At 42.7% G+C, this 27,689-nt stretch overlaps 1 protein-coding gene and 1 long non-coding RNA gene across 11 annotated transcripts in view; both read right to left on the bottom strand.

The window, feature by feature from the left end:
- The window catches only part of LOC149120933 (uncharacterized), a 32,662-nt gene extending 15,107 nt beyond the window's left edge, over positions 1-17,555 (bottom strand). The window contains exon 1 of the long non-coding RNA XR_016225000.1: positions 17,437-17,555. This is a non-coding gene — a long non-coding RNA (uncharacterized LOC149120933). The remainder of the gene's footprint in view (positions 1-17,436) is intronic.
- A 523-nt stretch (positions 17,556-18,078) lies between these two features.
- On the bottom strand, positions 18,079-25,725 carry LOC149120932 (uncharacterized). Of its 10 annotated transcripts, none has more exons than XR_016225079.1 (3): positions 24,020-25,723; positions 20,697-20,737; positions 18,079-19,642 (listed from the first exon to the last, which is right to left on the bottom strand). XR_016225079.1 is itself a non-coding variant. In XM_089319853.1 (3 exons), the coding sequence occupies exons 1-3, from the start codon at positions 24,559-24,561 to the stop codon at positions 19,576-19,578; spliced, it is 357 nt and encodes a 118-aa protein (XP_089175979.1). In that variant the 5' UTR covers positions 24,562-25,713; the 3' UTR covers positions 18,079-19,575. The 10 variants fall into 10 exon arrangements, 1 of the variants encoding a protein (XP_089175979.1); XR_016225077.1 differs by having other exon boundaries at positions 23,037-25,715; XR_016225074.1 differs by having other exon boundaries at positions 19,932-20,737; positions 22,232-25,714.
- Between the last annotated feature and the right edge of the window lie 1,964 nt (positions 25,726-27,689).

The following is a 27,689-nucleotide window of genomic DNA, read 5'->3' as shown; positions in this document are numbered from 1 at the left end:
GGCAGTCCTGCCTTGATTCCCCACAAAGATACAGGGGAAACCCTTCTGGATGGAGCAGGCGTGAATCGGAGGACCTACTGGGAGAACAAGGTCGCCCACCGTGGGGAAGCCAAGTCGCGGGACCCAGACGCAGAAGCCCCAGGGTCTGCGCGACAGTGCTCCAAGGGGAGTGCATGCCACACAGACAACAGCGGGGAGACTTGGGACGCTCAGGGCTCCGAGTCCACACATCGGCGCTGGAAGGGGAGGTGAGCTCAATAACCCGAGACATTGGTGGGGAAACGGGGGTCAGAATCTAGAGGGGGGCCGGAAAGTGCAGCAAACTCACTACCGGAAAGAAGGAAAAAAAAAAGCTTTGGGGTTTCTCTTCCCCCTAACCTTGCAAAGGTTACAAGGCTGCAAGGCTTGAAGAATTCCCAAGAGACAAAGAGCAGGCCTCCTCTTTGGATTTACATATCAATGGGGGAGAGTTAAGGAACTGAGTCACTACAATTCAGTAGCCTAGCCAACCCAGTGGGAGTCCAGAGGAGCCAAAGACTGGAAGCTAAATACCATCAATTCTGCACAGCCCTGCCCTGCGGTGTTACTTACCCCCTGAATAAATAAAATAAATAAATAAATAAAAAGAGAGAGATTTACCACGCATAACCTGAGGGTGTCACCTTTGCACACCCTTAACCAGGAAGAACCAGGCAGAGCTCTCAGGCCGCACCCATCTCAAGCCTCCAAGGCTCCTCCAACAGCAGGCAGTCCACTTAACACGGACACAGTATAAAAAAAAAAAAAAAGAAAAAAAACGCACAGTGACACAAGAAGAATTAACTATGCCGAGTAACAAACACAGAAATAGAGGGAGCAAGATCAACGATGACACTATGATGCCTCCAAATAAGCAAAACACCCCAAGCCAAGAGTATGAAGATGATGAGATAGAAGAAATGCAAGATACGGATTTCAAAAAATTTATGATAAGAACATTTAGAAGTTTTCAAAAGCAAATCCTTGAACTACAGAAATCCTTAATGGACAAGATTGAAAATCTCTCTCGTGAAAATGAAATTTTAAGGAAGAGTCAAAATGAAACTCAGAAACTAGTAGAACAGGAAAGTGTAATAGTCAAGAGAAATCAAAATGAAATGAAGAGCTCAATAGATCAAATGACAAACACATTAGAAAGCCTTAAAAACAGAATGGGTGAAGCAGAAGAGAGAATATCGGACTTAGAAGATAGAGCACAGGAAAACATACAGTCAAACCAAAGAAAAGAAGAGGAAATTAGAAACCTAAAAAATATTGTTGGGAATCTACAGGATACTATTAAAAAAAACAACATTCGAGTTCTAGGAGTTCCTGAAGGCATGGAGAGAGAGAAAGGATTGGAAGGCCTTTTTAGTGAGATACTAGCAGAGAACTTTCCAGGTTTGGAGAAGGACAGAGATATCCTAGTATAGGAAGCTCATAGAACCCCCAATAAACATGACCAAAAGAGATCCTCACCACGACACGTGGTAATTAAACTTACCACAGTGAAACATAAAGAAAAGATCCTAAAATGTGCAAGAGAGAAACGTCAGATTACTCTCAGAGGATCTCCAATCAGACTCACAGCTGACTTCTCATCAGAAACCCTACAAGCTAGGAGGGAATGGCGAGACATAGCATAGGTGCTAAGAGAGAAAAATTGCCAGCCCAGAATATTATATCCTGCCAAGCTCTCATTTGTGAATGAAGGTGAAATAAAGACCTTTCATAGCAAACAGAAATTGAAAGACTTTGTGGCCACTCGTCCGGCCCTGCAAAAGATACTTAAAGATGTGCTACACTCAGAAACACAGAAACACGGCCATCAATATGAAAGAAGGGAAAGGAAGAACACCTACCAGTAAAAGAGCATGGGAAGCTCAAAGCATATACTAGAAAATATTTCCGGGAAAATGGCAGGGCAAAGTCACTACGTATCAATTGTCACAGTGAACATTAACGGTCTGAATTCTTCAGTTAAAAGACACCGTTTGGCTGACTGGCTCACAGAACACAACCCAACTATTTGTTGCCTACAAGAAACACATCTCTCTAACAAAGAGGCATGCAGACTGAAAGTGAAAGGTTGGAAAAAGATATTCCATGCCAACAGAAACCAAAAAAAAAGCAGGTGTAGCCATATTAATATCAGACAAAATAAACTTTAATACAAAAACTGTTAAGAGAGACAAAGAGGGACACTATATAATGATTAAGGGTTCAATTCAACAGGAAGATGTAACTATTATAAATGTATATGCACCTAATTACAGGGCACCGGTCTATTTAAAAGATATGTTAAGGGACTTAAAGGGAGATTTAGATTCCAATACAATAGTACTGGGGGACTTCAATACTCCACTCTCAGAAATAGACAGATCATCCGGACAGAAGATCAACAAGGAAACAGCAGATTTAATTGACACTATTGTCCAAATGGATCTAACAGATATCTACAGAACTTTCAACCCTACATCTACAGACTTCACATTCTTCTCAGCAGCGCATGGAACCTTCTCTAAGATTGATCACATACTAGGCCATAAAGCAAGTCTCAGCAAATTTAAAAGAATTAGAATCATACCATGCAGCTTCTCAGACCACAGTGGGATGAAGCTGGAAATTAGCAACTCAGGAAACCCCAGAAAGTATGCAAACACATGGAGACTGAACAACATGCTCCTGAATGAACAGTGGGTCATTCAAGAAATCAAAAGAGAAATCAAAAACTTTCTGGAAGTAAATGAAGACAACAACACAACATATCAAAACTTATGGGATACAGCAAAAGCAGTATTGAGAGGCAAATTTATAGCAATAGGTGCCTACATCAAGAAATTGGAAAGGTACCAAATAAATGAGCTTTCAGCGCACCTCAAGGACCTAGAAAAACTGCAGCAAACCAAACCCAAATCTAGAAGGAGAAGAGAAATAATTAAAACCAGAGAAGAAATTAACAGGATTGAATCCAAAAAAAACATTACAAAAAATCAGCCAAGCGAGAAGCTGGTTTTTTGAAAAAATAAACAAAATTGACACCCCATTGGCCCAACTAACTAAAAAAAAGAAGAGAAAAGACCCAAATCAATAAAATCAGAGATGAAAAAGGAAACGTAACAACAGACACCACAGAAATAAAAAAGAATCATCAGAAATTACTACAAGGACCTGTATGCCAGCAAACAGGAAAACCTATCAGAAATGGATAGATTCCTGGACACATGCAATCTACCAAAATTGAACCATGAAGACATCGAAAACCTAAATAGACCCATAACTGAAACAGAAATTGAAACAGTAATAAAGGCCCTCCCAACAAAGAAAAGCCCAGGACCAGATGGATTCACTGCTGAATTCTACCAGACATTTAAAGAAGAACTAATCCCATTTCTTCTCAAACTATTCAGAACAATCGAAGAAGAGGGAATCCTCCCAAATTCTTTCTATGAAGCCAGCATCACCTTAATCCCTAAGCCAGAGAAAGATGCAGCACTGAAAGAGAATTACAGACCAATATCCCTGATGAACATAGATGCAAAAATCCTCAATAAAATTCTGGCCAATAGAATACAACAACACATCAGGAAAATCATCCACCCAGACCAAGTGGGATTCATCCCTGGTATGCAGGGATGGTTCAACATTCGCAAATCAATCAATGTGATTCACCACATTAACAGACTGCAGAAGAAAAACCATATGGTTATCTCAATTGATGCAGAGAAAGCATTTGATAAAATTCAACACCCTTTCATGATGAAAACTCTAAGCAAATTGGGTATAGAAGGAACATTCCTCAATATAATCAAAGCAATTTATAAAAAACCCACAGCCAGCATCCTATTGAATGGGGAAAAGTTGGAAGCATTTCCACTGAAATCTGGCACCAGGCAGGGATGCCCACTCTCACCACTGCTATTTAACATAGTTCTGGAAGTTTTAGCCAGAGCCATCAGACAAGAAAAAGAAATCAAAGGAATACAAATCAAGAAGGAAGAAGTCAAACTATCCCTCTTTGCAGACGACATGATTCTGTACTTAAAGGATCCAAAGAACTCTACTAAGAGACTATTGGAACTCATAGAGGAGTTTGGCAAAGTGGCAGGATATAAAATCAATGCACAAAAATCAACAGCCTTTGTATACACAAGTAATGCCATGACTGAGAAAGGACTGCTAAGATCAATCCCATTCACAATAGCTACAAAAACAATCAAATACCTTGGAATAAACTTAACCAAGGACGTTAAAGATCTCTACGATGAAAATTACAAAACCTTAAAGAAAGAAATAGAAGAGGATACCAAAAAATGGAAAAATCTTCCATGCTCATGGATTGGAAGAATCAACATCATCAAAATGTCCATTCTCCCAAAAGCAATTTATACATTCAATGCAATCCCAATCAAGATACCAAAGACATTCTTCGCAGATCTAGAAAAAATGATGCTGAAATTCATATGGAGGCACAAGAGACCTCGAATAGCTAAAGCAATCTTGTACAACAAAAACAAAGCCGGAGGCATCACAATACCAGACTTCAGGACATACTACAGGGCAGTTGTAATCAAAACAGCATGGTACTGGTACAGAAACAGATGGATAGACCAATGGAACAGAATTGAAACACCAGAAATCAATCCAAACACCTACAGCCAACTTATATTTGATCAAGGATCTAAAACTAATTCCTGGAGCAAGGACAGTCTATTCAATAAATGGTGCTGGGAAAACTGGATTTCCACGTGCAGAAGCATGAAGCAAGACCCCTACCTTACACCTTACACAAAAATCCACTCAACGTGGATTAAAGACCTAAATCTACGTCCTGACACCATTAAGTTATTAGAGAACATTGGAGAAACCCTTCAAGATATTGGCACAGGCAAAGAATTTCTGGAAAAGACCCGGGAGGCACAGACAGTCAAAGCCAAAATCAACTATTGGGATTGCATCAAATTGAGAAGTTTCTGTACTGCAAAAGAAACAGTCAGGAGAGTGAAGAGACAACCGACAGAATGGGAAAAAATATTTGCAAACTATGCAACAGATAAAGGGTTAATAACCAGAATCTACAAAGAGATCAAGAAACTCCACAAAAACAAAACCAACAACCCACTTAAGAGATGGGCCAAGAACCTCAATAGACATTTTTCAAAAGAGGAAATCCAAATGGCCAACAGGCACATGAAAAAATGTTCAAGGTCACTAGCAATCAGGGAAATGCAAATCAAAAGCACAATGAGGTTTCACCTCACCCCGGTTAGAATGGCTCACATACAGAAATCTACCAACAACAGATGCTGGCGAGGATGTGGGGAAAAAGGGACACTAACCCACTGTTGGTGGGAATGCAAACTGGTCAAGCCACTATGGAAATCAGTCTGGAGATTCCTCAGAAACCGTTCGACCCAGCCATCCCACTCCTTGGAATTTACCCAAAGGAGTTTAAATTGATAAACAAAAAAGCGGTCTGCACCCTAATGTTTATTGCAGCACAATTCACAATAGCCAAGACCTGGAACCAACCTAAATGCCCATCAATGGTAGACTGGATAAAGAAATTATGCGATATGTATTCTTTAGAATACTATACCGCAGTAAGAAACAACGAAATCCAGTCATTTGCAACAAAATGGAGGAATCTGGAACACATCATGCTGAGTGAAGTAAGCCAGTCCCAAAGGGACAAATACCATATGTTCTCCCTGATCAGTGACAACTGACTGAACACCAAAAAGGAAACCTCCTGAAGTGAAATGGACACTATGAGAAATGGTGACTTGATCAGCATAGCCCTGACTGCTAATGGACAACTTAATACATTATCCCTCATAGTATTTTTTTTTGTCTGTTCTACTTAATATGACTGGTTTAATTCTGTAATTATCACACAGTTATTCTTAAGTGTTGAAAATTAACTGAAATGTGATCCCTGTTAAACATAAAAGTGGGAATAAGAGAGGGAAGAGATGTATAATTTGGGGCATGCTCGGGCTGACTTGCCCCAATTGGTAGAGTTGGAAACATACCAGGGGATTCCAATTCAATCCCATCAAGGTGGCATGTGCCAATGCCATCTCACTATTCCAAGTGATCAATTTCAGTTCACAATTGATCATAATGAAAGGACTAAGAGTCAAAGGGAGCACATAAACAAGTCTAGTATCTGCTAACACTAACCGATAGAATAAATAAAGGGGAGAGTGATCTAACATGGGAAGTGAGATACTCAGCAGACTCATAGAATGGCGATGTCCTAAATAGCACTCTGGCCTCAGAATCAGCCCTAAAGGCACTCCCATCTGGCTGAAAAGCCCATGAGAGTATTTCAGGCATGGAAAGCCAAGACACTCTGGCAAAAAGATCTCTGTGAGTGAGATCCCAGTGGAAAGAACAGGTCTTCAAAGAGGGAGGTGCCTTTCTCTGAAGGGAGGAGAGAACCTCCACTTTGACTATGACCTTGTCTAAACAAGATAAGAGTCGGAGAACTCAAGGGGCTTCCATAACCTTGGAAACTCATGACTGGTGCATAGGGAGATTACTGATGCCATAAACAGGAGTGTCAATTTGTAAAGTCAACAACAGGAGTCACTGTGCACTTACTCCTCATGTAGGATCTCTGTCCTTAATGTGCTGTACACTGAGGCTTAATGCTATAACGACTACTCAAACAGTATATTTCACTTTGTGTTTCTATGGGGGTGCAAACGATTGAAATCTTTACTTAATGTACACTAAACTGATCTTCTGTAAAAAAAAAAAAAAAAGAAATTATCAATTCCCAACTTGACTCTCACTGGGATTAAACATGACAATAGGTCTGATCTGATTTCATCATCATTTAAAAAAAAAAATCATCTATTATTTTTCACTTTATGTTTCTGTGTGGGAACAAACTGTTGAAATCCTTACTTAAGGTATACTAAGCTGATCTTCTGTATATTAAGATAATCAAAAATGAATCTTGATGTGAATGGAAGGGGAGAGGGAGTGGGAAAGGGGAGGGTTGTGGGTGGGAGGGACGGTATGGGGGGGAAAGCCATTGTAACCCATGAGTCGTACTTTGGAAATTTATATTCATTAAATAAAAGATAAAAAAAAGAAAATAAAAAAAATAAAAAAAATACTTTCCTAATGGGCTTGTTGAAACTTGACTAGTGCCTATTACCTTTGCAACAACCTTTCCAGTCTCACTACTTTCCTTCTTCTTCCTCTTCTCTATAGCTTGCAAAAACAGTATATCTTCTATATACGGAGGATACTTTTGTTTTGTTTTATTCCTTCTGTCTCATGATGTTCCTCTAAGAAATCACAACCCTCCAAATATTCATTCATTTATGCAGTCTGCAGTTTTCATGGGCTACTACATGGCAAAGTACTAGGTTAAAGGAAAGGTATAGGTCAGGAACTGAGCAAAGTTCACAATGATGTAGTATTATCTGGGGAAATGAACCTGATGGAAGACATATCTCTCTCTCTCTCTCTCTCTCTCTCTCTCTCTGTCTCTCCTTCTCTCTCTGTGTAGCTCTGATTTTCAAATAAATAAATAAATCTTTAAAAACTAACTAAATAAATATACTAATAACCTGGTGGCAACACCTTTCTATAAGAACATGTGAAGCACTCAAACACAGTTTGTCCCAGAAAGTCAGCCATAGTTTTCAAGGGCACATCTTCTACTCCATTTGTGGACATCTCTGAGTGGAGTAAGGGGCACTTATTTCTTCCCCTCTTCTTTCTTACCACTCTCACAGTTATAACTTCTATTGATGCTTCCACAGAGCAGTCTTTATGAAATTGTAGAACTAATATCCTCCCATTTTAAAAATGTCATGGGTTTAACCACAGAACCCAAAATAAGATAAGTAACTGACCTTCTTATTTACACAGTGTGGAATGTAAGATTCTCAGTGGATCACTGGGTAACTGTAAAGTACTGGGCAGAGAAAAAGATGTTACTTATCTGTATTTATGATGTTGTAATTCTCCACTTTATGCAAACTCAGATTAAAAGGGCTCCAGTTAGTGGGCAACACTGTTGCATAGTGGGTAAAGCTACTGCCTGCAGTGTCAGCATCCTATATGGGTGCCGGTTGGGATCCTGGCTGCTGCACTTCCCATCCAGCTCTCTGCTGTGGCCTGGGAAAACAGTAGAAGATGGCCCAAATCCCTCATCTCCTGCACCCACCTATGAGACCTGGACAAAGCTCCTGGCTTCTGGTTGTGGATCCAAACAGCTCCAACCATTGATTTCTGTTTCTACCACTCTGTAACTCTGCCTTTCAAATAAATAAATAATTATTTTAAAAAACAGCTTCATCCCAGAAGAAGCTCCTGGCTTCAGACTGGCACAGCTCCAGCTGTTGCTGCCAATTGGGGAGTGAACCATTGGACAGAAGACGTCTCTCTCTCTTTCTCTCTCTCTCCTCTCTCTGTGTAACTCTTTCAAATGAATAAATAAATCTTTAAAAAAGTAGCTCCAGTTATTGACAACACAGTAGACTTGCATTAATTTTAGTTCCCTTCTCACTTTGCAAAGGGATCAGCGTCAGGTCAAAACAGTTGAGAGCCTTGCTAACAGGAGAAGAAATAGCTGAAGACAGAAAATGAAAAGCAGCCAAATAAATCATCAAAGAAAGAGAAGTGGACCACATCCAACACAAACCTTTAAAAGTGGATGCTCACAATTAACGAGTGAAACAGCTGCCCACTGAAATCTTATCTAGGGAGGGAAGATGTCCTAAGTTCTGCTTCTGTAAACTCCAGTCATAAATCTATCCTAATAAATCTGTCCCCGGCATCTCTTTTACAAACATACTGGACCCACTGACCATTGGAAATGTGGACCTAAGTCATGAAGGCTGCCATTTAAACCCACCAATGCTGTAACAGCTAAGAAACTTGAATTTGATGCACAATTCTCAGGAAATCATTCCAGCTGAGCCTAGGGCCATTAATAGAAACTCCTTGGATCCTCCACTGTCTCTGTGCCTGTTTGAAAGAAGGGAGTTTTCCCACCCCAGGTTTCTGGAACAGCTTCAAATTCCACATTGGAAAAGTCTGATAATTAATACTTGAGAGGGATCAATGCACACTTCACACTGCTCCCCACCAGGAAGATGAGGTGCAGGATGAGAGCAGTGGGGCAGAACCTAGTCAGATCCTCCTGCCCACCCCTCTGCTGCCCCAGGCTCCCTGCTGAAGGCCACCCAGACCCACCCTGCAGGAACCAGTCCAGTAAACATCAAGAGGCCTGGCCAGACTGCATTCTGAGACCACCCACAGTGGGAACCCAGCTTATTTAACTGTGGAGAGCTGGAGTCTTTCTGCCTTCCTTCCCTGCGTGTGCATGTTCCCAGAATGCTGCCCCCTCTCTCCTGTAACCACTAAATAAAGCGCATTAGGGACAGTTTGGGTGAGGTCCTGCAGGAGAGATTCCAGGCACTGGGAGCCTGGGAAGTGGAGGTGGGAGACAGAACAGCCCGGGTCCCAGTCCTGACCTCGGGGGAAACTGCCAGGATCTATGGCTCCCTGGCACCCACCCTTCTCCCACACATGTCCTGCCCCTTCCTGCATGCCAAACCTGCAGCAGAAAGTCCCTGGAGGAGGTACCCTTTCTTCTGGACACACGGGGAGCGATTCGGGGAGTGGCGGGAAGAGACTCCCTGGTAAGTGGGACCCACAGGTGAATGATGAAGAGGGAAGATGCAGCAGGAGGCAGGCTCGGGGTGAGCACTTGGAAACTCCCTGGGATCGCACGTGCAGAGCAGGAGATGCAGTAAATGCCAGAGAAGGAGAAGCACAGCCCCCAGGGCTGACCCTGATCAGGGAATGAACTCCCTCTGTTCCAACTCAGGCCCCAGGGAATGGCAGCAGCATGCACATGTGCACAGGCATTCAGAAGGCATAATACATCTGAGCTCCTGGGAACTCTGGGAAATGGAGTACAGGCCACATCATCCATAGAGACACCAGCTGGCCCTCCCAAAGGCTGTAGTCAGGGGTGGGTGCCCACAACCAGAGGGCCTTTGCTTTTATTCAGTCCCTCCTTCCTTTCCTTCCCCCCACCAAAATCTCAGGGATCAGTTGCTTTCTTCCTTTCCTGAATCAAATCTGAAAGAGTGACACTCACTGCTGCTAACTGACCCCAAATCCTGGCTCCCTCATAACCTCTGTCTCTTCCAGAAAAATCTTATTTACTACTTTGGCCCTAGAAATCATAAATGACTATGATAGAATGTAGCTTTTAACAGAGGTGTAGAAGGCATGGTTTAATATCCAGTTTTGAGAATACAATTTTCATTTGTGTTTTATTGATGTTTATAGTTCTTTTAAGATTTATTGATTTATTTGGAAGTCAGAGTTACAGAGAAGGAGAGGCAGAGACAGAGAGAGAGAGAGAGGTTTACCATCTGCTGGTTCACTCCCCAATTGGCAGCAGCAGCACAGCACCGACCCCTTATAGTTCTTTTCAAATCATTTTAAACTGTCTTTTTATTCATCTAGTACAGAGACAGAAGAATGGACACAGAGCTAACATAGCTGCGTATTCAAAGAGACAGGTTAAGGGTTTAAATGCCTTATATCATAGCATTTATACCTTAGATTAATTCTGGGGACAGTATTATCTGGAGTTTACAAAATAGAAACTGAATGGAAAGAGCTTAGAAAAGCATGGTGTTTTTTAATATCATAAAAAAGTCTAAGTTAAAGGCCAATCAAGGGGCCAGCACTGTGGCATAGCATGTAAAGCATTGACATTCCATATGGGTGGAGGTTGAACCCGGCTACTCTGCTTTCGATCCAACTCTCTGCTATGGCCAGGGAAAGCGGTGGAAGATGGCCGAAGTCCTTGGGCAGCTGCATCTGTGTGGGAGACCCAGAAGAAGCTCCTGACTGCTGGCATTGGAGCTGTACAGCTCCAGCCATTGTGACCAATTGGTGAGTGAACCAAAAGATGGAAGATGCTTCTCTCTCTCTCTCTCTCTCCCCTTCCTCTCTGTGTAACTGTGACTTTCAAATAAATAAATAACTGTTTTTTAGAATGTCAATCAATATATAATACTAGCTTAAAGATATTTCTTTTGTCTTGTGTCTCAGTTTTTAAAATCTGATTTATCAAATGGAAAAATGTGAGAGAGATGAAGAGTACCTACAAAAATAATTTACTGTAATTATTTACTGTAATAATTTACTGTAATGATGTACTGTAATTTATGGTAATAATGTACTGTAAAGAACCACATAGGATTATAACTTGTCTAGAAAACAAAGGAGATTCAAAGTTGCTATTTTTCATGGTTATTTGTTCTTATTTTTAATATCAAGATAGTATATAAATATTATGCACTCCTAGGTATTTGTGTGTTGTTTGATATGTTTTATTTTTTAATCAGAAATTCAAAGAGATAACTGGGTAACATGGAGTTCGGTGTTTCTGATTACTTCTCTCAATTAGAGATCATGGGATTAGAGCTAGTGCTAGATTAAGAATGCTTCCATCTTTATCCACTGACTTCACCCCAGCATTTACTATGTTAAACAATATTCTTTGGGTAGATGGCTCTTTCTTGCCAGACTGTAAACTTCATGGGGTCTAGAAACATATTTGCTTTGACACTAAAACTCAGCATCTTGACAGTCAGTCTTTTAGTTGAATAAATACATGATATACAAAATAAATATTTCTGCCCCTCAAGAACTGCCTAAGAGAGAAGAAAATAGAAATCAATTTGATGACTCTCAGTATTAGGTGAATATATAATTTGTCGTTCTGACATAAGCTTGGTCATAAAAAGGGAATATGAATAATTACACACAGTTGAAGTGTATGAACACCTAGGGCCAAGTGGATTAAAAGTTCAGCCTAGCTATGTAAGGCATTCCATGTCAATAGGAGAGGAAGGAGGAAGAGGGGAGGGAGTGTAGGTGGGAAGGTGGTTACGGTGGGAAGAATCACCATGCTCATTACTTAGCAGCAAAGAGAGAATCTGTGATCATTTGTTGCTTAAGAAAGGGTGATAGGCATTATTTAATTATAATGCAGGCATCAGTGTTCTTCTGTCTCTGAAATAGGAAGTCTATAACTCAGAATTCCTTGCTATTTCATCAAAAACAATTCAAAACAAAAACCTAATTAAGCATAAGTGGAAGTTACGCATTAGAAGTCTATTCCAATCTCTAGGAGGTTCAGGGGTTGGAAAATTCATCTAAAATCTTGCTGAAAAATGTCCCACACATTTTCCATGAACACTACCCTTAAGCATAAGCTTTTTTTAAAAAAAAAGATTTATTTATTTGAAAGTCAGAATTACAGAGAGAGGAGAGGCAGAGAGAGAGAGAGAGAGAGAGAGAGAGAGAGAGAGAGAATCGTCCATCTGCTGGTTTACTCCCCAATTGGATGCAATGGCCAGAGCAGAGCTGATCCAAAGCCAGGAGCTAGGAGCTTCTTCCAGGTCTCCCATGTGGGTTCAGGGGTCCAAGGACATGGGCCATTTTCTACTGCTTTCTCAGGCCACAGCACACCTGGATTGGAAGTGGAGCAGGCTGGACTCCAACCGGTGACCATATGGGATGCTGGCACTGCAGGAGGCAGCCTCACCTGCTATACCACAGCACCAGCCCCCATAAGCCCTATCTTCTGCAGAACCAGCACCCCAGACACCAGCCACCACATGGCATCCCATGGCACATTCAACCCTGGCAATGTTCTGCAGCTCTTGCTCCTCTCCACTTTCACTGGAAGAATCTGCAACTCCTTGTTTTCATGCAAGTAATTCTGATTCAGATGATGCCCCTGACACAATTGGCTGGCAAGTGCCATGGCATGTGTCCACGGCCTAGCTAAATGCAAAGCTGGAACATTTCACTGCCATGGTGAGACACGGACTCCATCTAATGAAGTAGGGGATTTTTCAGGGAGTCTAGAGAATCAAATATGACAAAATGACAAATCTTAACCAAAGAGTGCCGTGGTACAGATGAAGAGAACCCAAAACGTATTTTTCTATCTTTTCTTTTCTGAGTTAAGTGCCTAAAAACAAAGCCAATGAGGGTTAAACAGACCCATTCTGAAAATTCCTTAACATCTTCATTTTCATCCAAATTAATATATTACTTGAAGAAAATAAATTTTACATAAATGAAAATGCAGCACCACAGACAATTGTACAGAACATAGCCCTTCAGTTAGCTTCAAACCATCTGGGTGCATTAATGTGTTCTTCCAGAACCCAAGCTGCAGTACAATAGAACCACAGCCTCTGACATTCCTCCTCCACCCTGATGGATCTTGGGTTTTCCTCCCACCTCCCCCTCCTGTGAATACATCAGTAGCAGGACAAATGGAATCCAAAGATACGATGATGTTATTTAACATGGAATAAACATAGTGTTTTAGTCAGTACAATCCTCAATACTACACTAATAATTCCGAGTTCACTGATTATGAAAGTAAGTATATGAAATCTATTCCTAAGTAATCACACCATCGAGAGCTGAATGTAGACTTTCAGAGGGAAAGAAACAGAGAATTGTGTAGAGATGTGTATCTCTATAATACAGATCTACCGCTGTACTTTATAGACAGTACACCATGTTTGTATTTTCTTGTTTTTTGTGGTTTTTTTTTTTTTTTGCAGTCTGGAATAGTTTATTACATCCAGCTTGTCACTTTGGAAATTTTATGATTAGACACTAATATACAACAAATTTTGAATCCTTACAGACAATATAGAGCACCCTAGGCCCTCCCAAGGGCAGAAAACAGACCAAGAGCTCATAGACTAGCTGCAACTGCAAGAAGCAGATGAAGATATCGTCAGAAAGATACATATTCCTGCAGTGTGGCTGCTGAGCAGTTCTGCCCTTATGGATCTCATCTCTGTTTCAGATCATTAAAGAAAGTTACATGCTTTCTGACATTTCTAAAGATTTCAATAATGAGAATCTAATATATGTTCACTATGCTAAGAGCTTCAGAACAGCCCAAAGATGTGGGCCATCTATTGCTTTCCCAGGCCATAGCAGAGAGCTGGATCAGAAGAGGAGCAGCTGGGACTAGAACCGGAGCCTATATGGGATGCTGGCACTTGAGACCAGTGCTTTAACCTGCTGTGCCACAGCACTGGCCACAACGTAGTATTTCTAATAGAAGAGATGGTTAAGTCATTAACTCCTCTAAAATACAAGTTAAGTATTAGTTTTGAAACTCTGATTCATTCATGAGAAAAACAAAAGGTTAATTTTCACTCTTTGCTTCTGGGTATGTAAATTTTCTTCTAAGAAATTAATCATGACTTTTACATTTCAGACCCTATTATGAGTAAGTAGAGAATATTGTGGGGTCATACGCTCATTCTATCAAAGGAACATTTCTCCAATTAAAGAAAACATTATGGGCATCCCATATGGGCACTGGTTTGAGTCCTTGCTGCTCCACTTCTGATCTAGCTCCTGGCTATGTCCTGAGAAAGCAGTAGAAAATGTCCCAAGTGCTTGGGCCCATGCACATGCATGGGAGAACTTGAAGCTTTTAGCTCCTGGCTTCAGATCAGCGCAGCTCCAGCCATTGCAACCAGCTGGGGAGTAAACCATCAGATGGAAGACCTCTCTCTCTCTCTCTCTCTCTCTGTGTGTGTGTGTGTGTGGGTGGGTGTTTGTAACTCTTTCAAATAAATAAACAAATCTTTAAAAAAAAAAAATCCAGGGGTCAGGGAAATTTCATCGAGGTCTCTCGCTTGGGTGCAAGACTCAAGGATTTCTACCATATTCTACTGTTTTCCCAGTATGTTTTCAGAGACCTGCATCAGAAGTAGAACATGCAATGGTGCCCATAGAGGATGCTAGTGCTGCAGGTGTTGCTATAACCCATTTTGCCACAGTGCTGGCCCTGTAACAATTTTTAATTCCTAGGAATTAACAGGGAAGAAAGAAGTATGGCAGGATACCTTTTTTAAAAAAAATATTTTATTCATTTGAAAAAGTTATATGGAGAGGTAGAGAGTGAGCTGATCAGAAGCCAGGAGCCAGGAGCTTTTTCTGGGTCTCCACATGAGCAAAAGGGCCCAAGGACTTGGGCCATCCTATAATGTTTTCCCAGGTGCATTAGCAGGAGGCTGGACTGGAAGTGGAGCAGCTGGGACTCTACCAGCACTCATATGGGATGCCTGTATTTCAGGCCAGGGCTTTAACCTGATGTGCCATAGTGCTAGCTCCAACAGGTGACCTTTTACGCTCAATAATCTCTTCTTGGTATTGGCAGCAGTTTGTAATTTTTTGTTTATTTGCCTTCTTCTTAATCTATATTTTTAAAAAAATTACAAAAAGTTCCAGCACCCTGAGAACCTCCATCACAAGGGCATACAATCAGATGTTTGTCCAGAAAAGGGTGGTGTAGATGCAACGTGGAAAATGCAAGGTGAGTTGATTCATCTTTCTCAGGCTGTGGTTTCCATGGGCAACTTTTACAACCAACTGCCTTATTTGTTCCTCTTCCACAGAGTGGAAAACACGTTAAGTCATCCTATTTAGCCAAAAGCCAGTGGCAGCACTTCAATATGTCATCAATCCAGGGCCAGCGTTGTGGCACAAAGGAGTAAGTTGCCAACTGCAACAGCAGCATGCCTTATGGCACTGCTTTGAGACTCACCTCCTTCACTTCTCGTCCAGCTCTTTGCTTGGGAAAGCAGCAAAGATTGCCCAAGTGTTTGGGTTCCTGCACCCACATGGGGGACTGGGGCAGACTTCCAGGGTCCTGGCTTCGGCCTGGCTCAGCCCCAGCTTTTGTGGCCATCTGGAAGTGAGCCAGCAGATGAAAGATAGATCTCTCTCTCTCTCTCTCTCTCTCTTCCTTTTACCTAAACATACATTACATACATAAATGAAGATGCATCAATGTAGCAACTTTTTGAGGAAAAGTCTTCTGATTATTGCAGGTACTGTCTCAATGCATAAAAATATTCAGACACAAAAATTATAAACTGATTTATATTTATATTTCTCAACCACATACTTTTCAGAAAAAATTGTCTGCCACTCAGCATCAGGTATCAGTCTGAAAGCATTCATTAAAAAATCAAGTAATTTAACTAAACACAAAAACCTCTATATAGGCTGCATATAAACCAGTGGCTTCCATGGGTATACACAGATTGATTTTTGTTAATTTACAGGGATCACTGCACTTCCCTGGCATGGAGCTGTCTGAAGAGTTTAAACACTGATGGGTGTGGCATTATTTCTGATATTTGCTTATTATCCAGAGTGCATTTATTAAATATCTATCATGAACTCCACACTCTATATATAAATCTATTTCAAATATGTTGATATTTAATGGTACTTACACACTTAAAAACTGAGCTAATCCTCCTAACTTCTCTCTGGAATAGCTATGCCTTTGACATTGCCTTTTTTCACACATATGGAAATGCATATATGCTTCTGTATGGCACTTCAGAATTTATAAAAGGCTTTTCAGGTAAAATTTACATAACATCATGTGAAAGTGGCCAAAGGACACAGTCTTCTCATTACAGAGGGGAGAGGTATGAAGTCACTCTCTGAACAGTTACTCAGATTCTGTCAATCAGGTTCAGAACCTTATTAGGTATCAGATACACATCTAGATTTTTTCCCTACTGTCTCTTTGTCAGAATTCCCAGCTTATGAGTGAACTTCAGTCTGAATGAATGCTAATATTCAAGGTTCTAAGTGAAAAAATTACTGAGGTTTGTATTGGTGAGGAAAGCATGTATCTAAATGTTACTTGTATTTAATAATAAGTATTGAATCATGAAACTGAATATAAGATTATGCAAATTTTTAAGATGAAGAGCATATATTTAAAACCACATTCTTACAATTTGCAAACGTGTTGAAACAGCTTACTGGAGCATGTGTTTGGCATAGTGGTAAAGCCTTCCACATCCCAGTCAGAATTCTCAGGGCTCAAGCCCTAGCCCTGCTTCTGCTTCTGGCTTCCTGCTAACAGAACCCTGGGAGGCAGCAGCTGATGGCTCAAGTACTTGAGTCCCTGCCACCTGTGTGGGAGACCCACACTGAGTTCCTGGCTTCAGCCTGACCCAGCTCTGGTTGGTGCAGACATTTGAGGAATGAGCAATAAATGGAAGGGCTCTCTCTGCCTTGCAAATAAACAAAAATAACTATACAGACATTTCCTTAAGGTGTCTTGCTCACTTTTAAATGATTTCCCTTTTCACAGTAAAATGCCTTACTGTCCTCTTTAGTTACAATGCATGTTTTGCTCTCCATGTCCACTCCTGAGCTCCAAGTACTGGCAGCTCACCCTAGCATGCTGACTGGTTCCAATGTTCAAGTACTCATCTCCCATTCTCTTTTGGTGGGTCTACTGGAAAGAAAGGAGAGTATCTACAGTAGTTAATATCTTACTGTTGCTCTTGCTGTCCACCTGCAGGCCTGAAGGATGATCAGCTGAATACACACTGTGATGTTCTGGACGTAGTTTCCAAACTTCAGTCACTTTGCAGTGGAGGGACTCTGTCCTCGTCAATCACTTGAAAGCCTGCAGGAGTAGGGAGAAGCTGTGTTTGAAGAATTCACAAATACAGTGCATTGAAGCCAACCACTACCACCCCCACCACACCCCTACTTCAGGTTCTGGAAAATCCCAAACCAGGAGTTTGGGACCAGCAGTGGTTCAGGAGGTGACCTCAACTCCTTACTCTGAACAGCTCCAAAGTGCCTGGTGCACCCAGCGGGAGCTCAGCGCCTCCACCTCCCACCCTCCTGCCCTTGCCACCAGGACGCCCAGCTCCCAGAGCCTCCAGGAGGCCTGCAGCAGACCAGCAGGTCCAGGCGCGCTGGGTTGTGCATCCAGAGCAAACCCAAAATACAGGCCCAGCTCAAGTGTCACCTCCCCACAAAGTCTCTGTATCCTACTCCCTCCCGGAAGGCTGCGGGCCAGCACTCAGAACTGGGAGTCGCGGCATTTGGGGTTCACCCATGCTCCCATGAAGGAAGATGCCCCTGTTAGAGTCGACTGCCCGAAAAAACGTCACCAAGAGACATCTCTTATGCAAACAGCAAGGGGAAGCTTTATTGATTATCCAGCATGCTGGGGCTGTCTGATCATACATGAACAGAGCAGCCCCGAATAACCAAAGGTTAGGGTTTATAAAGGCAAAAACCGCAAAACCGGGAAGGGGGGAATACATGGTTGCTATGCACGGTTGCTATACACAGTTGCTAAAATCAAAAGAGAGTACATAAAATCAAAAGAGAGTATATGGTTACTGGGGTCAACATAACCTAAAACCTAAGTGAAATTAATATTTATCATAATCTTGACAATACCAGTTACAATATTACAATCAGCAATTAGGACTTGACATTAATGTAAGACACAGACAAATCACATCTTCATTATTAGCCCAGGTAACCCAGGTGTAACCTTTCTACTTTTAAGCTTGAGCAATCATGCTAGGGGGTTTTTGTGCATTGCCAAGGGTGATGTAGTGCACTGCTATTGTCCGACTATTTGAGATCATAGTTTCAGACCAGAGTCTCACGGTGGGGGGGTGCTTTCCCAGAATGCAGTCTCAAGTGCTCCAAAATGGAGTCCCTACTGCCAAGGTGCTACTCTGTCTTATTTTTTTACAGCTGTACCAGCAAGGTTTAAACCTGTAAGCTTAAGCTTAACTTTTTACACCTGCACATATACAATTTTAACTCTTCATTCCCCACTCCTTGTTGTGAGGATCTCTAATCTTAGAGATTTGTTTTTGTATCTTTTAATGTGACATATTGTTGTCTTATGATTATGAGTTTAACATTTTTAACTTGTTCCCGCACGAAGGTGATGAGTCTATTTAACACACAAGGTCCTATGGTTACAATTAGGAGTAGAACAATTAAGGGTCCTGTTAGGGCTGACAGTAGAGTAGTAAGCCATGGGGACTGGCCGAACCATGACTCAAACCATCCCTGTTGAGTTTCCCTCTCCTGTTGTCATTTTTCCAGTCGTTTTTTGAGTTTGGCCATGAAGTTTCTAACCACCTGGGTTTAGTCAGCATAAAAACAACATTTTTCCTTTAGGGCCGCGCATAACACACACCCCCCCTTATGAAAATGAGATCCAACCCCCGCCTGTTCTGTAATACTGAAATGCAGATACTGGGCTACATCTGGGAGATTGTGGAAGATTTGTCAGGCAGAAGGATCTCCACCTGGCAGGTTATCAGGTAGAAGGGGGCAGGGCAGGATGCAAAGGCCGGGCTGTCCATGAAACATTGTCAGGATGACTGAGATGCAGATGCATATGGTGGACACATTAGGCCTTTATGTCACACACACATAAGCTCATAACTAACTTTCTGCCTAATATTTTTTTCCCAAGAGGTAATACCCAAAATTCTTCTTTGGGATTATGGATGGAGTTCCGTCTTCTGTAACTTCTTCGAAGCTGGCATGTGGGTGTCGAGGGGGATTTGGGTATTTCCTCTTGCTACCTGTCTTATGGTGTGCAACAGTGGCCTTGGAGAGACTGTACTGCTTGGTCCAGAGGGCTGCTCAGGTAGTCCAGTGGAATGGGCTGGAAGCCTTGTTTGACGACCATTTGGAGTTAACAGCTTTTAGTCTGTTAGAGACAAAACAAATAAGGGCATTAAAAACACACAGTGTAAGGAGAAGCATCTATAGTTTCAGTACAGGAGTGGAGGGGACCACTTCCCCCTGGACTATTGGATAGACTTTTAAGGCCTGGCAGGGTGTGTGAGGCCCAGACCTATCCATGGGGTGCTGTTAAGAAAATTGTAAGAGATGCAAATCTCCTTTAAGGGAGGCACCCTGTTGACTCGCATTACATGGCTGGACTAGGAGAGTTAAATAGGAGGCTGATAGAAATAGGCAATTTACGTTTTACTGACCCTAGGCCATCCCCAATAGCAGTGGCTGGAGCTGGAAGCCGGGCAGAGGCTGGGCAGAGCCAAAGGCTTTTTGGCTCGGGGCCACAGGGTCTGTAGTTCTGAACCAGGAGTCCTTCGACACCCAGGGCAGTTCCGTGTCCAGTGGCCGTGCTCTTGGCAGGGCTGACAGAAGGCATTTGCTGTTACGACAGCTGCTTGCCCAACGCCCTGGCTCCTTATATCAGCAACAGGTGCACAGGTTTGGGGTGCACTGGCTTTGCTGGGTCTCCTTGACGGCAGATCACCGTGTAAAGCAGCCATTGATTGGCCTGTTGCCCATCCCTACATTGCTCCTGCTGCTAGCTTGCTCCTCATTCCCCTGGTCTCTAATAAAGTGGACCCTGGAGGCAGCCTCTATGATGCAAGTCAAGGGGGTGCCCAACCCAACCCTGATTTTTGGAGTTTTTTTTTTTAATATCAGGGTGAGCTAGAAAAATTATGGTCATGGGCAAATTCTGACACTTAGTATTTTCCTGCGAGTTAAGACCGTGCCCATGAGGAGAACTATGACCCTTTAGGTAAGATCAACTGTGGTGACCTGTTTGCATACTTTGAGGTCATTAGTGTAACTTTTTACACCGAAAAATTTATCTAGTTGTCACATTATTTTACAGTTTAACCTTTTTTTGTTGTTGTTGTTGTTGTTTGGGGCCCTATACTGTGGCCAGGCATTATTACAGAAAAGGTCAGTCATCCCTTACATAAGGTCTGGGGATCAAACCGTACATCACAATGGAGAGTCCTGCAGAACAGTAGTAACTTCCCTTCTGGAAGAGAAAAGAGGAGAAGTGAGGCAGCGAGTTGGGTCTCTAGCCTGACTTTTTGGGCTTTTAGATTTAACTGGCAGTTTAACCAGTGTTTACTGTGTAGCCTGACTTAGAGGAGAAATTGTGGCAGAGGTCTCTGCCATTCTTTGGCTTCCGGGTATTTACCGTGTAGCCTGTAGACACAAGAGCTTTCTTGGGTTTCTGGAACCCAGTTTTCTAGCACCTGCCACATAACCATAACTTAACAGAGACAGTAGAGTACACAATGGATTAACATGAATTTTATGTCTCTTGTTGTCGAATAAACCAGAAATAATAAAAAAAACCTGTATATAAGAGTTTACATAATTTAGGATTATTTAACAGAGTCAAAAAGAGCTTACAGGACCTAACTCTAGAAATGGCAGAGTAATCGATTAAGCAGACACTGTTAAAATAGACGTTACAGTTTTTGCAGAAACAGATTTTAAGATTTATGATTTAGACCATTTTTAGATATTTACTAACATTAGTACACTTTTTTTTTTTTTAAACCCCATTGTTATAACAGAAGATTAGACTTTAACTTTAGGTCAGTGTAATTTTGGTATTAGCACTTAACTCTGTAAATAATATTTTAAAATTATAAACATTTTAAAACTTTTTATGACTTGTTTACACCTTTTGAAACTTTATACCCATAGTTACTTTTACATAGCCTTGAATTGTCATGTATGGACAACCTATGAGAATACATGTTAACAAACTCAGTTTTTTTTTTTTTTTGAATTTGAGATGTTAAAAGTATATATATTTTCCCAAGTTTTACTTAGCACTGATGCCTAGATGACTTAAGACACTGAGTTATTAATGAATACCACACCATTATCTGAAATAAAAGTTAAAATTACATTTTCATGTTTTTAAGTAACACAAGGATAACACCTCCTGGACAGCAAACATTAGTGCATGTTTACAACTTTGAAAAGATCTTCCTCATTAAGAGAAACAAGTTTAAAGCATATCAAAGACATGTAAAACTGAGCAAGCCAGCCACGGAGCAAACTTAAGGGCGTTTGCATTACCTCAATTTTTTGAACCAATCTGCATTGGCTTACTTTAGTTAACAACATAAAGGCTTGTATACACAGAATTTTACTCTTATTTTTATAAGACCGCTTTAGCTGGAAAGCAAAAACATAAATACAGCATAGGTCTGACATCACTTATAATATTTTAATATATTTTATATAATTTGAATTGACCCAAGCAGCTGTTACTTTAACAAATTTAGAGTCTCATCCTTTGAGAGTTCCAGGGATCCGACTGGAAGCCCAAAGTTGGAAGACTTGGTTTAGAATTTAAGCTGTCAGAGTCAAACCATTTAGCCAAAATTAGTACATTTCTGATCAGTTGGGTAATCACTCAGACATTAAAAACAGATAAACAATGTAAACAACTTTGCATTGTAGTTTTCCCAATTAAGACTCTAATGGCAATAGAAAAATGCGAAACCTTCAAGACAGGTCAATGCTCTCAGATGAGTCAGGGACAGCAGCACAGAAAAGAGCTGATTATCAGCATATGAACCCATTGTTTAGGTTTTCATTAGCTGCAAAGAGAAAAACCCATCAGGTTGGAAAGGGTTAATGGCTTAAGGTTTTGGCTCCCTTAGGTAAGGTCAGCAGTGGTATTGAATTGGAAATTCCTCCTGGAGAGGAAAAAAAGAAGCAGCGCTGGGGTGGGGGCTCTGTCTAGAGATATTTGGAGTGCAGAGAAAGGCTGTGTTCCCCCATTTACAGGGAAGACTGCACACACCGGGGCCTGGCAGGACTAATCGTGGGGTTGGGTAGGTGCGCCGTTTTACCAAGAGTGTTGGGAACCTCCTATAATTTAACCAAAGCCAGATTAATTAGGACTACTGCAGACACTCAGTCAATTACAACAGATAGTTTTTTTTTTTCCAGATTTAGTCCTAAGGCAATCAAAGCTTAGCAACAGTAATAGTTCACAAAAAACTTTAAGACGCACCAGAGCTACCATAAGCTGCAAAGATGGAAAACTTTCTACCAGGTTGGAAAGGGTTAACAGGTAACAGGTAACAGCTTTTCCCTAGGTGGAGAGACTTGTGGAATTTCCCTCTCCCTTTCTCCTGCCCAGTGGTATAGGAATGGAGATGAGGAGAGCAAGAGTTGGGGAAGGAGCCCCCCCCCCCCAGGAGGAAGGCAGAAAGCAATGACCTCCTCCGGTCTGGGGGCTGAGTGGGGTTTGAAATCTCCTATCGCTCAAGGTTACCCACTACCTAGTTGTCTGAGTTTACCTGAAGGGCCAATATTAGCCTCGACCGAAGCTAAGCCCTGCTCGCGTAGCAGTAGGCAGCGTGATCAGGCGTCCCTCAGAGAGAGAGACCTGGTGCTCGGGTCACAGTCCGGCTGCCGGGAAGCCAAAGCAAACTCAGGGGATCTCCAGGCTCTCAGCCAACTGCCCTTCCTAATTTCCCTCCCGTTCCTTACAATCCCTCTGGAGTTTCGGCCGTAGCTAAGCCGTGGCCGGGGGGACTCCGCGTTCTCGGAGAGCTGTGGGGTGCTGGACACTCAACGGTCACTTCCACAGATCCGGTCCCGCTTGAGGGAAGGAATACTGACCTCCGATGTTTTCTCAAAATCCCGGTCTGGGTGCCCATGACGGCCAGGCTGGAGAACGGCCTCTTTCACTTGGCGAATGAGTGGTAAATGGAGAGCCCTCCGGGGGCCAATCCACTCCCAGAGCTGGCCATTCAGAGGCACAGAAAGACTGCCACTTTACCTTCTTGACTGACAAAGAGAGGTTATGTGCCCGGTCGCTTACCTACTACCAATGATTCAAAGTTAGAGACAAAGGTGTAGACACAGTATGGCCCATGTTAGCAGACAACACAATGTACACGAACAGACAAACAGTGTAGAGAATCAGCACACAACAACCACACAAAGTGTCCGTAGAGGAACGGAGATAAACTACTGGTCACGACGATGCTGGCAATACAAACACAGACTCTGGAACCGCCTCAGAGCCCTGTGCCCATGCCGGTAATACAAATGCAAGCTCCGGAACCACTTCAGAACCTACAAATGCAGACTCCAGAACCACTTCAGAGTCACGCGACAATGCTGGCAATACAAACACAGATTCCAAATCTACCAAACATGAGCCATCACAGCGCCCCATACAATGCTAAATGACAAGAGAACACAATCAACAAACAACAAGACAACCAACAAAGCACCTTACAACTACAAAAGACTAATAATAAGAAGGCCTTACCGGCCACCCCCGTCTGTGCTGGGAATGCAGACTCCACGCCTGCCCCGTCGGAAGTATCTGGGCGTCCCCAGCCTTCCTTTGTCCTCCTGAGGCGTCCCTCAGGGCCATAGCCTGTGGCCCCCGGGCACGTCTGCCGGCCACAGCCAGGAAGGGCTCACGCCCTGTCCCAGCAGCTACTACACCAGCACAGTTCCCAAAACCCTAGAGCGCTCACAAACTACCAAAATCCAGAATGAAGAGACACAAACCACAAATAAGCCGGCCGACAACACAAATAGGCGCCTGCAACTTACCCCGAGAGATATCTGTTGGAGACGTCCGCAGGCAGCAGTCAGATCTCGCTGGGGCCTCCAATTGTTAGAGTCGACTGCCCGAAAAAACGTCACCAAGAGACATCTCTTATGCAAACAGCAAGGGGAAGCTTTATTGATTATCCAGCATGCTGGGGCTGTCTGATCATACATGAACAGAGCAGCCCCGAATAACCAAAGGTTAGGGTTTATAAAGGCAAAAACCGCAAAACCGGGAAGGGGGGAATACATGGTTGCTATGCACGGTTGCTATACACAGTTGCTAAAATCAAAAGAGAGTACATAAAATCAAAAGAGAGTATATGGTTACTGGGGTCAACATAACCTAAAACCTAAGTGAAATTAATATTTATCATAATCTTGACAATACCAGTTACAATATTACAATCAGCAATTAGGACTTGACATTAATGTAAGACACAGACAAATCACATCTTCATTATTAGCCCAGGTAACCCAGGTGTAACCTTTCTACTTTTAAGCTTGAGCAATCATGCTAGGGGGTTTTTGTGCATTGCCAAGGGTGATGTAGTGCACTGCTATTGTCCGACTATTTGAGATCATAGTTTCAGACCAGAGTCTCACGGTGGGGGGGTGCTTTCCCAGAATGCAGTCTCAAGTGCTCCAAAATGGAGTCCCTACTGCCAAGGTGCTACTCTGTCTTATTTTTTTACAGCTGTACCAGCAAGGTTTAAACCTGTAAGCTTAAGCTTAACTTTTTACACCTGCACATATACAATTTTAACTCTTCACCCCCATGGGAACCCCGCTCCACCTGTGGGCAGGGCTGGGGAAGGAGGGCTGAGTAAGCCTCCACCCTAGGACTGCAGCCTGGGAAAGTCCAGGGCCCCAGCGCCCTTGCCGGGCATGGGGTCTCACTAAGTGTGCTCTGAGCCAGGGCCTCAGCCATCAGCAGCTCTCTTGCTTCCAGAATCTGCTGCAGGACAGCTCAGGCTCCACCCAGTGGGGAACCTCGGGCCAATCCTTCCTGCCCTGGGGCAGGACCAGTGCTGCCAGACCCGCCCCATGTAGGCTGGCTATAAAGGCGGTGGTCATTGTTGGGCAGCTGGTAGTTGCCACCTCTCCCGCTGGCCCTGCTGGCTGAGGCTTGCAGCACGTGCTGCGCTTGGGGAAGTAATGAAGGCCAAGTCTCATCAGGAAAACCAAGTGCGCGGTGCTGATTTACTCACTGACACAGCATCTGTGTGGTCTGTATGGGCAGACAGGGGGAAGGGTTTCGTAGGAGGGCGCTGTTGGCACACTGGGCCTCATGCAGCTGCCTGCTATAGGCATCCAGGGCAGCAGAGTCCTGCAGGGTCCCTAGAGTCCTGGCCATGCTGTGCCTTCCATCATCCACCCTCCTGCACTGATGCTGGGGGAAGTGCTTCTGCGGTTGATATCTCATTTGAATCCATGGTCATTTTCTCATGATGGGCTGATCTCACACAGTGACAATCATGGGACAAATCACTGTTCTGCAGCATCTTCCTACCAGGAGCATTGCAGGTAGACAGGGGGCCACGGGTGACCAATGGCACCTCCTGTGCATGGTCTCTGGCCCATCCAGGACTAAAGGTGGAAAGGGAAGGAGAGGAGTAGGCTCAAGGCAGTACTGCTGCAGGTTCCATCAGGTGCAAAATGTCTCCCAATTGTGATTAACCTTGCAGGGAAACTGTCTCCTTTTGTGGGCCAGAGACAGCATCTGCCTTATTAGCTGTGCAGTGTATTGATAATTAAAATTTGGGCAGTCCTATCTTTAGTGCTCACAGCATAGTTACATTCTGAGGAACTGATGAAACTGCTTAGTACTTCGGGGCTGAGTGTAATATTAGGTGGGTAAGCCTGTTGTTGGCTTTTGGTTTATAGCTATTGGGCGACTTTATTTGGTAAAAATGCTTTCAGGCTCAGTAGTGTATTCAAGGATGACCACTTACTGAATTGTCTTTTTTTTTTTTTTTTGTAAGAATAAGAGTACTGAAGACCGGGTTGAGCTACCTATGGCAAAACTCCACCATTCCTGGGAAGGCCACAATTGGCAAGAAAAGCAGGTAGCAAGCTTTCATCAAGTAAGTTGAGATTCCTGTGTTTGCAATCTGAAGAGCTCACTGCTGAGCTGGGAGGGGAACTGCTCTGAGCACAACTCATTAGAGAACTGCTCTTGCAGACCTTCCCCGAAGGAAGCACTGTTGTGGTCAGAAGCATTCCAGGAGCTGCTGGCCAGCAATTGTGAATTAGGCTTGAATTGAATCCATTGCAAGTATCACAAGAGTGCAGAAAGGCTGTGTCCTCAAATCAGCAGCTCAACAGGGAGAATTTGACTTAACCTAGAAGGTCTGTTTATCTCCGCTTATTTTGCAGCATATTCACACCAGGTGGGGAAGATAAATCACCCTTCAGCTCTGCAATGGCAGTGCTCTTGGTTGAGGCTGAGGATGCTTTTCATTGCATGCAGTATTTGCAAGAGACTTAGTTCCCTGAGGATTTATGCCTCTCCTGTAAATACATTTTTGGCACTAAAACAAACTGAAGTATTTCTGTTTTAGTAGTATGGAACCAATGAAGTATTTTGCCTACAGGCATCTTTGTCTTTAAAGAGCTAAATCCGCAGGATTACAGGATTGAGTAAAAACGAGAATAGCTAATCCTAGTACTAGAAAAGTACAAGGGATTATTTGATCATTAGCTTCCTCATATTCCTCATGTTTCTTTTTATTTTTCTGCCTGCTCTTCCCTACATACAGATGGTCTGGCTGTATTGGAGGCTTTTCTAAAAACTGAATTCTGTGAAGAAAATATAGGCTACTGGCTGGCTTGTGAAAACTTCCAAGAAAGATCCACCCACCCCAGAAGCCATCCTTATATGCAAGAAAAATATATACACTCTTCTTAGAAAAAGGCCCAAAAGAGGTAAGACACAATTCCTCATTTCAGCATAAAGAGCACACTCTTGACATCAAGATGCAACAAAAGAAGTAAAGACATAAGACTAAAGCAAGGGCCAGGGAATCTGAAAAGCTTCCTCTCCTGGTATCCTGTCTTTCAAATAAGTCTCCCCAGACCTGGCAGGTGGAGCTCATCACACATTACCGCTTCTAATTTTCACTTTCAAAGAGCAGAGCCCCCTTCTCTAACAAAGGATAATGAGTGATCTTTGTCTCAGATGAACATGCTTTCAAACCAGAACTCTTATTATCCAAAATATAAAAGAAGCTATGACTCCCAGCTTTACAACTGCCTGGAAAAGGGTGTATTACTTGATGGAGAATAACTTTCTGAAGTTGTATTTATTTGCAAGGCATAGTTACAGAGAGAAAAAGAGAGGAAACACAGAGGTCCATCTGCTGACTCACTCCCTAAAT

Source organism: Oryctolagus cuniculus, chromosome 18 (assembly GCF_051225735.1).
Source record: "Oryctolagus cuniculus isolate XC-2025 breed Fujian yellow rabbit chromosome 18, ASM5122573v1, whole genome shotgun sequence".
NCBI classification, from domain to species: Eukaryota; Metazoa; Chordata; class Mammalia; order Lagomorpha; family Leporidae; genus Oryctolagus; species Oryctolagus cuniculus.
This window is presented reverse-complemented; position numbering and strand designations above follow the sequence as displayed.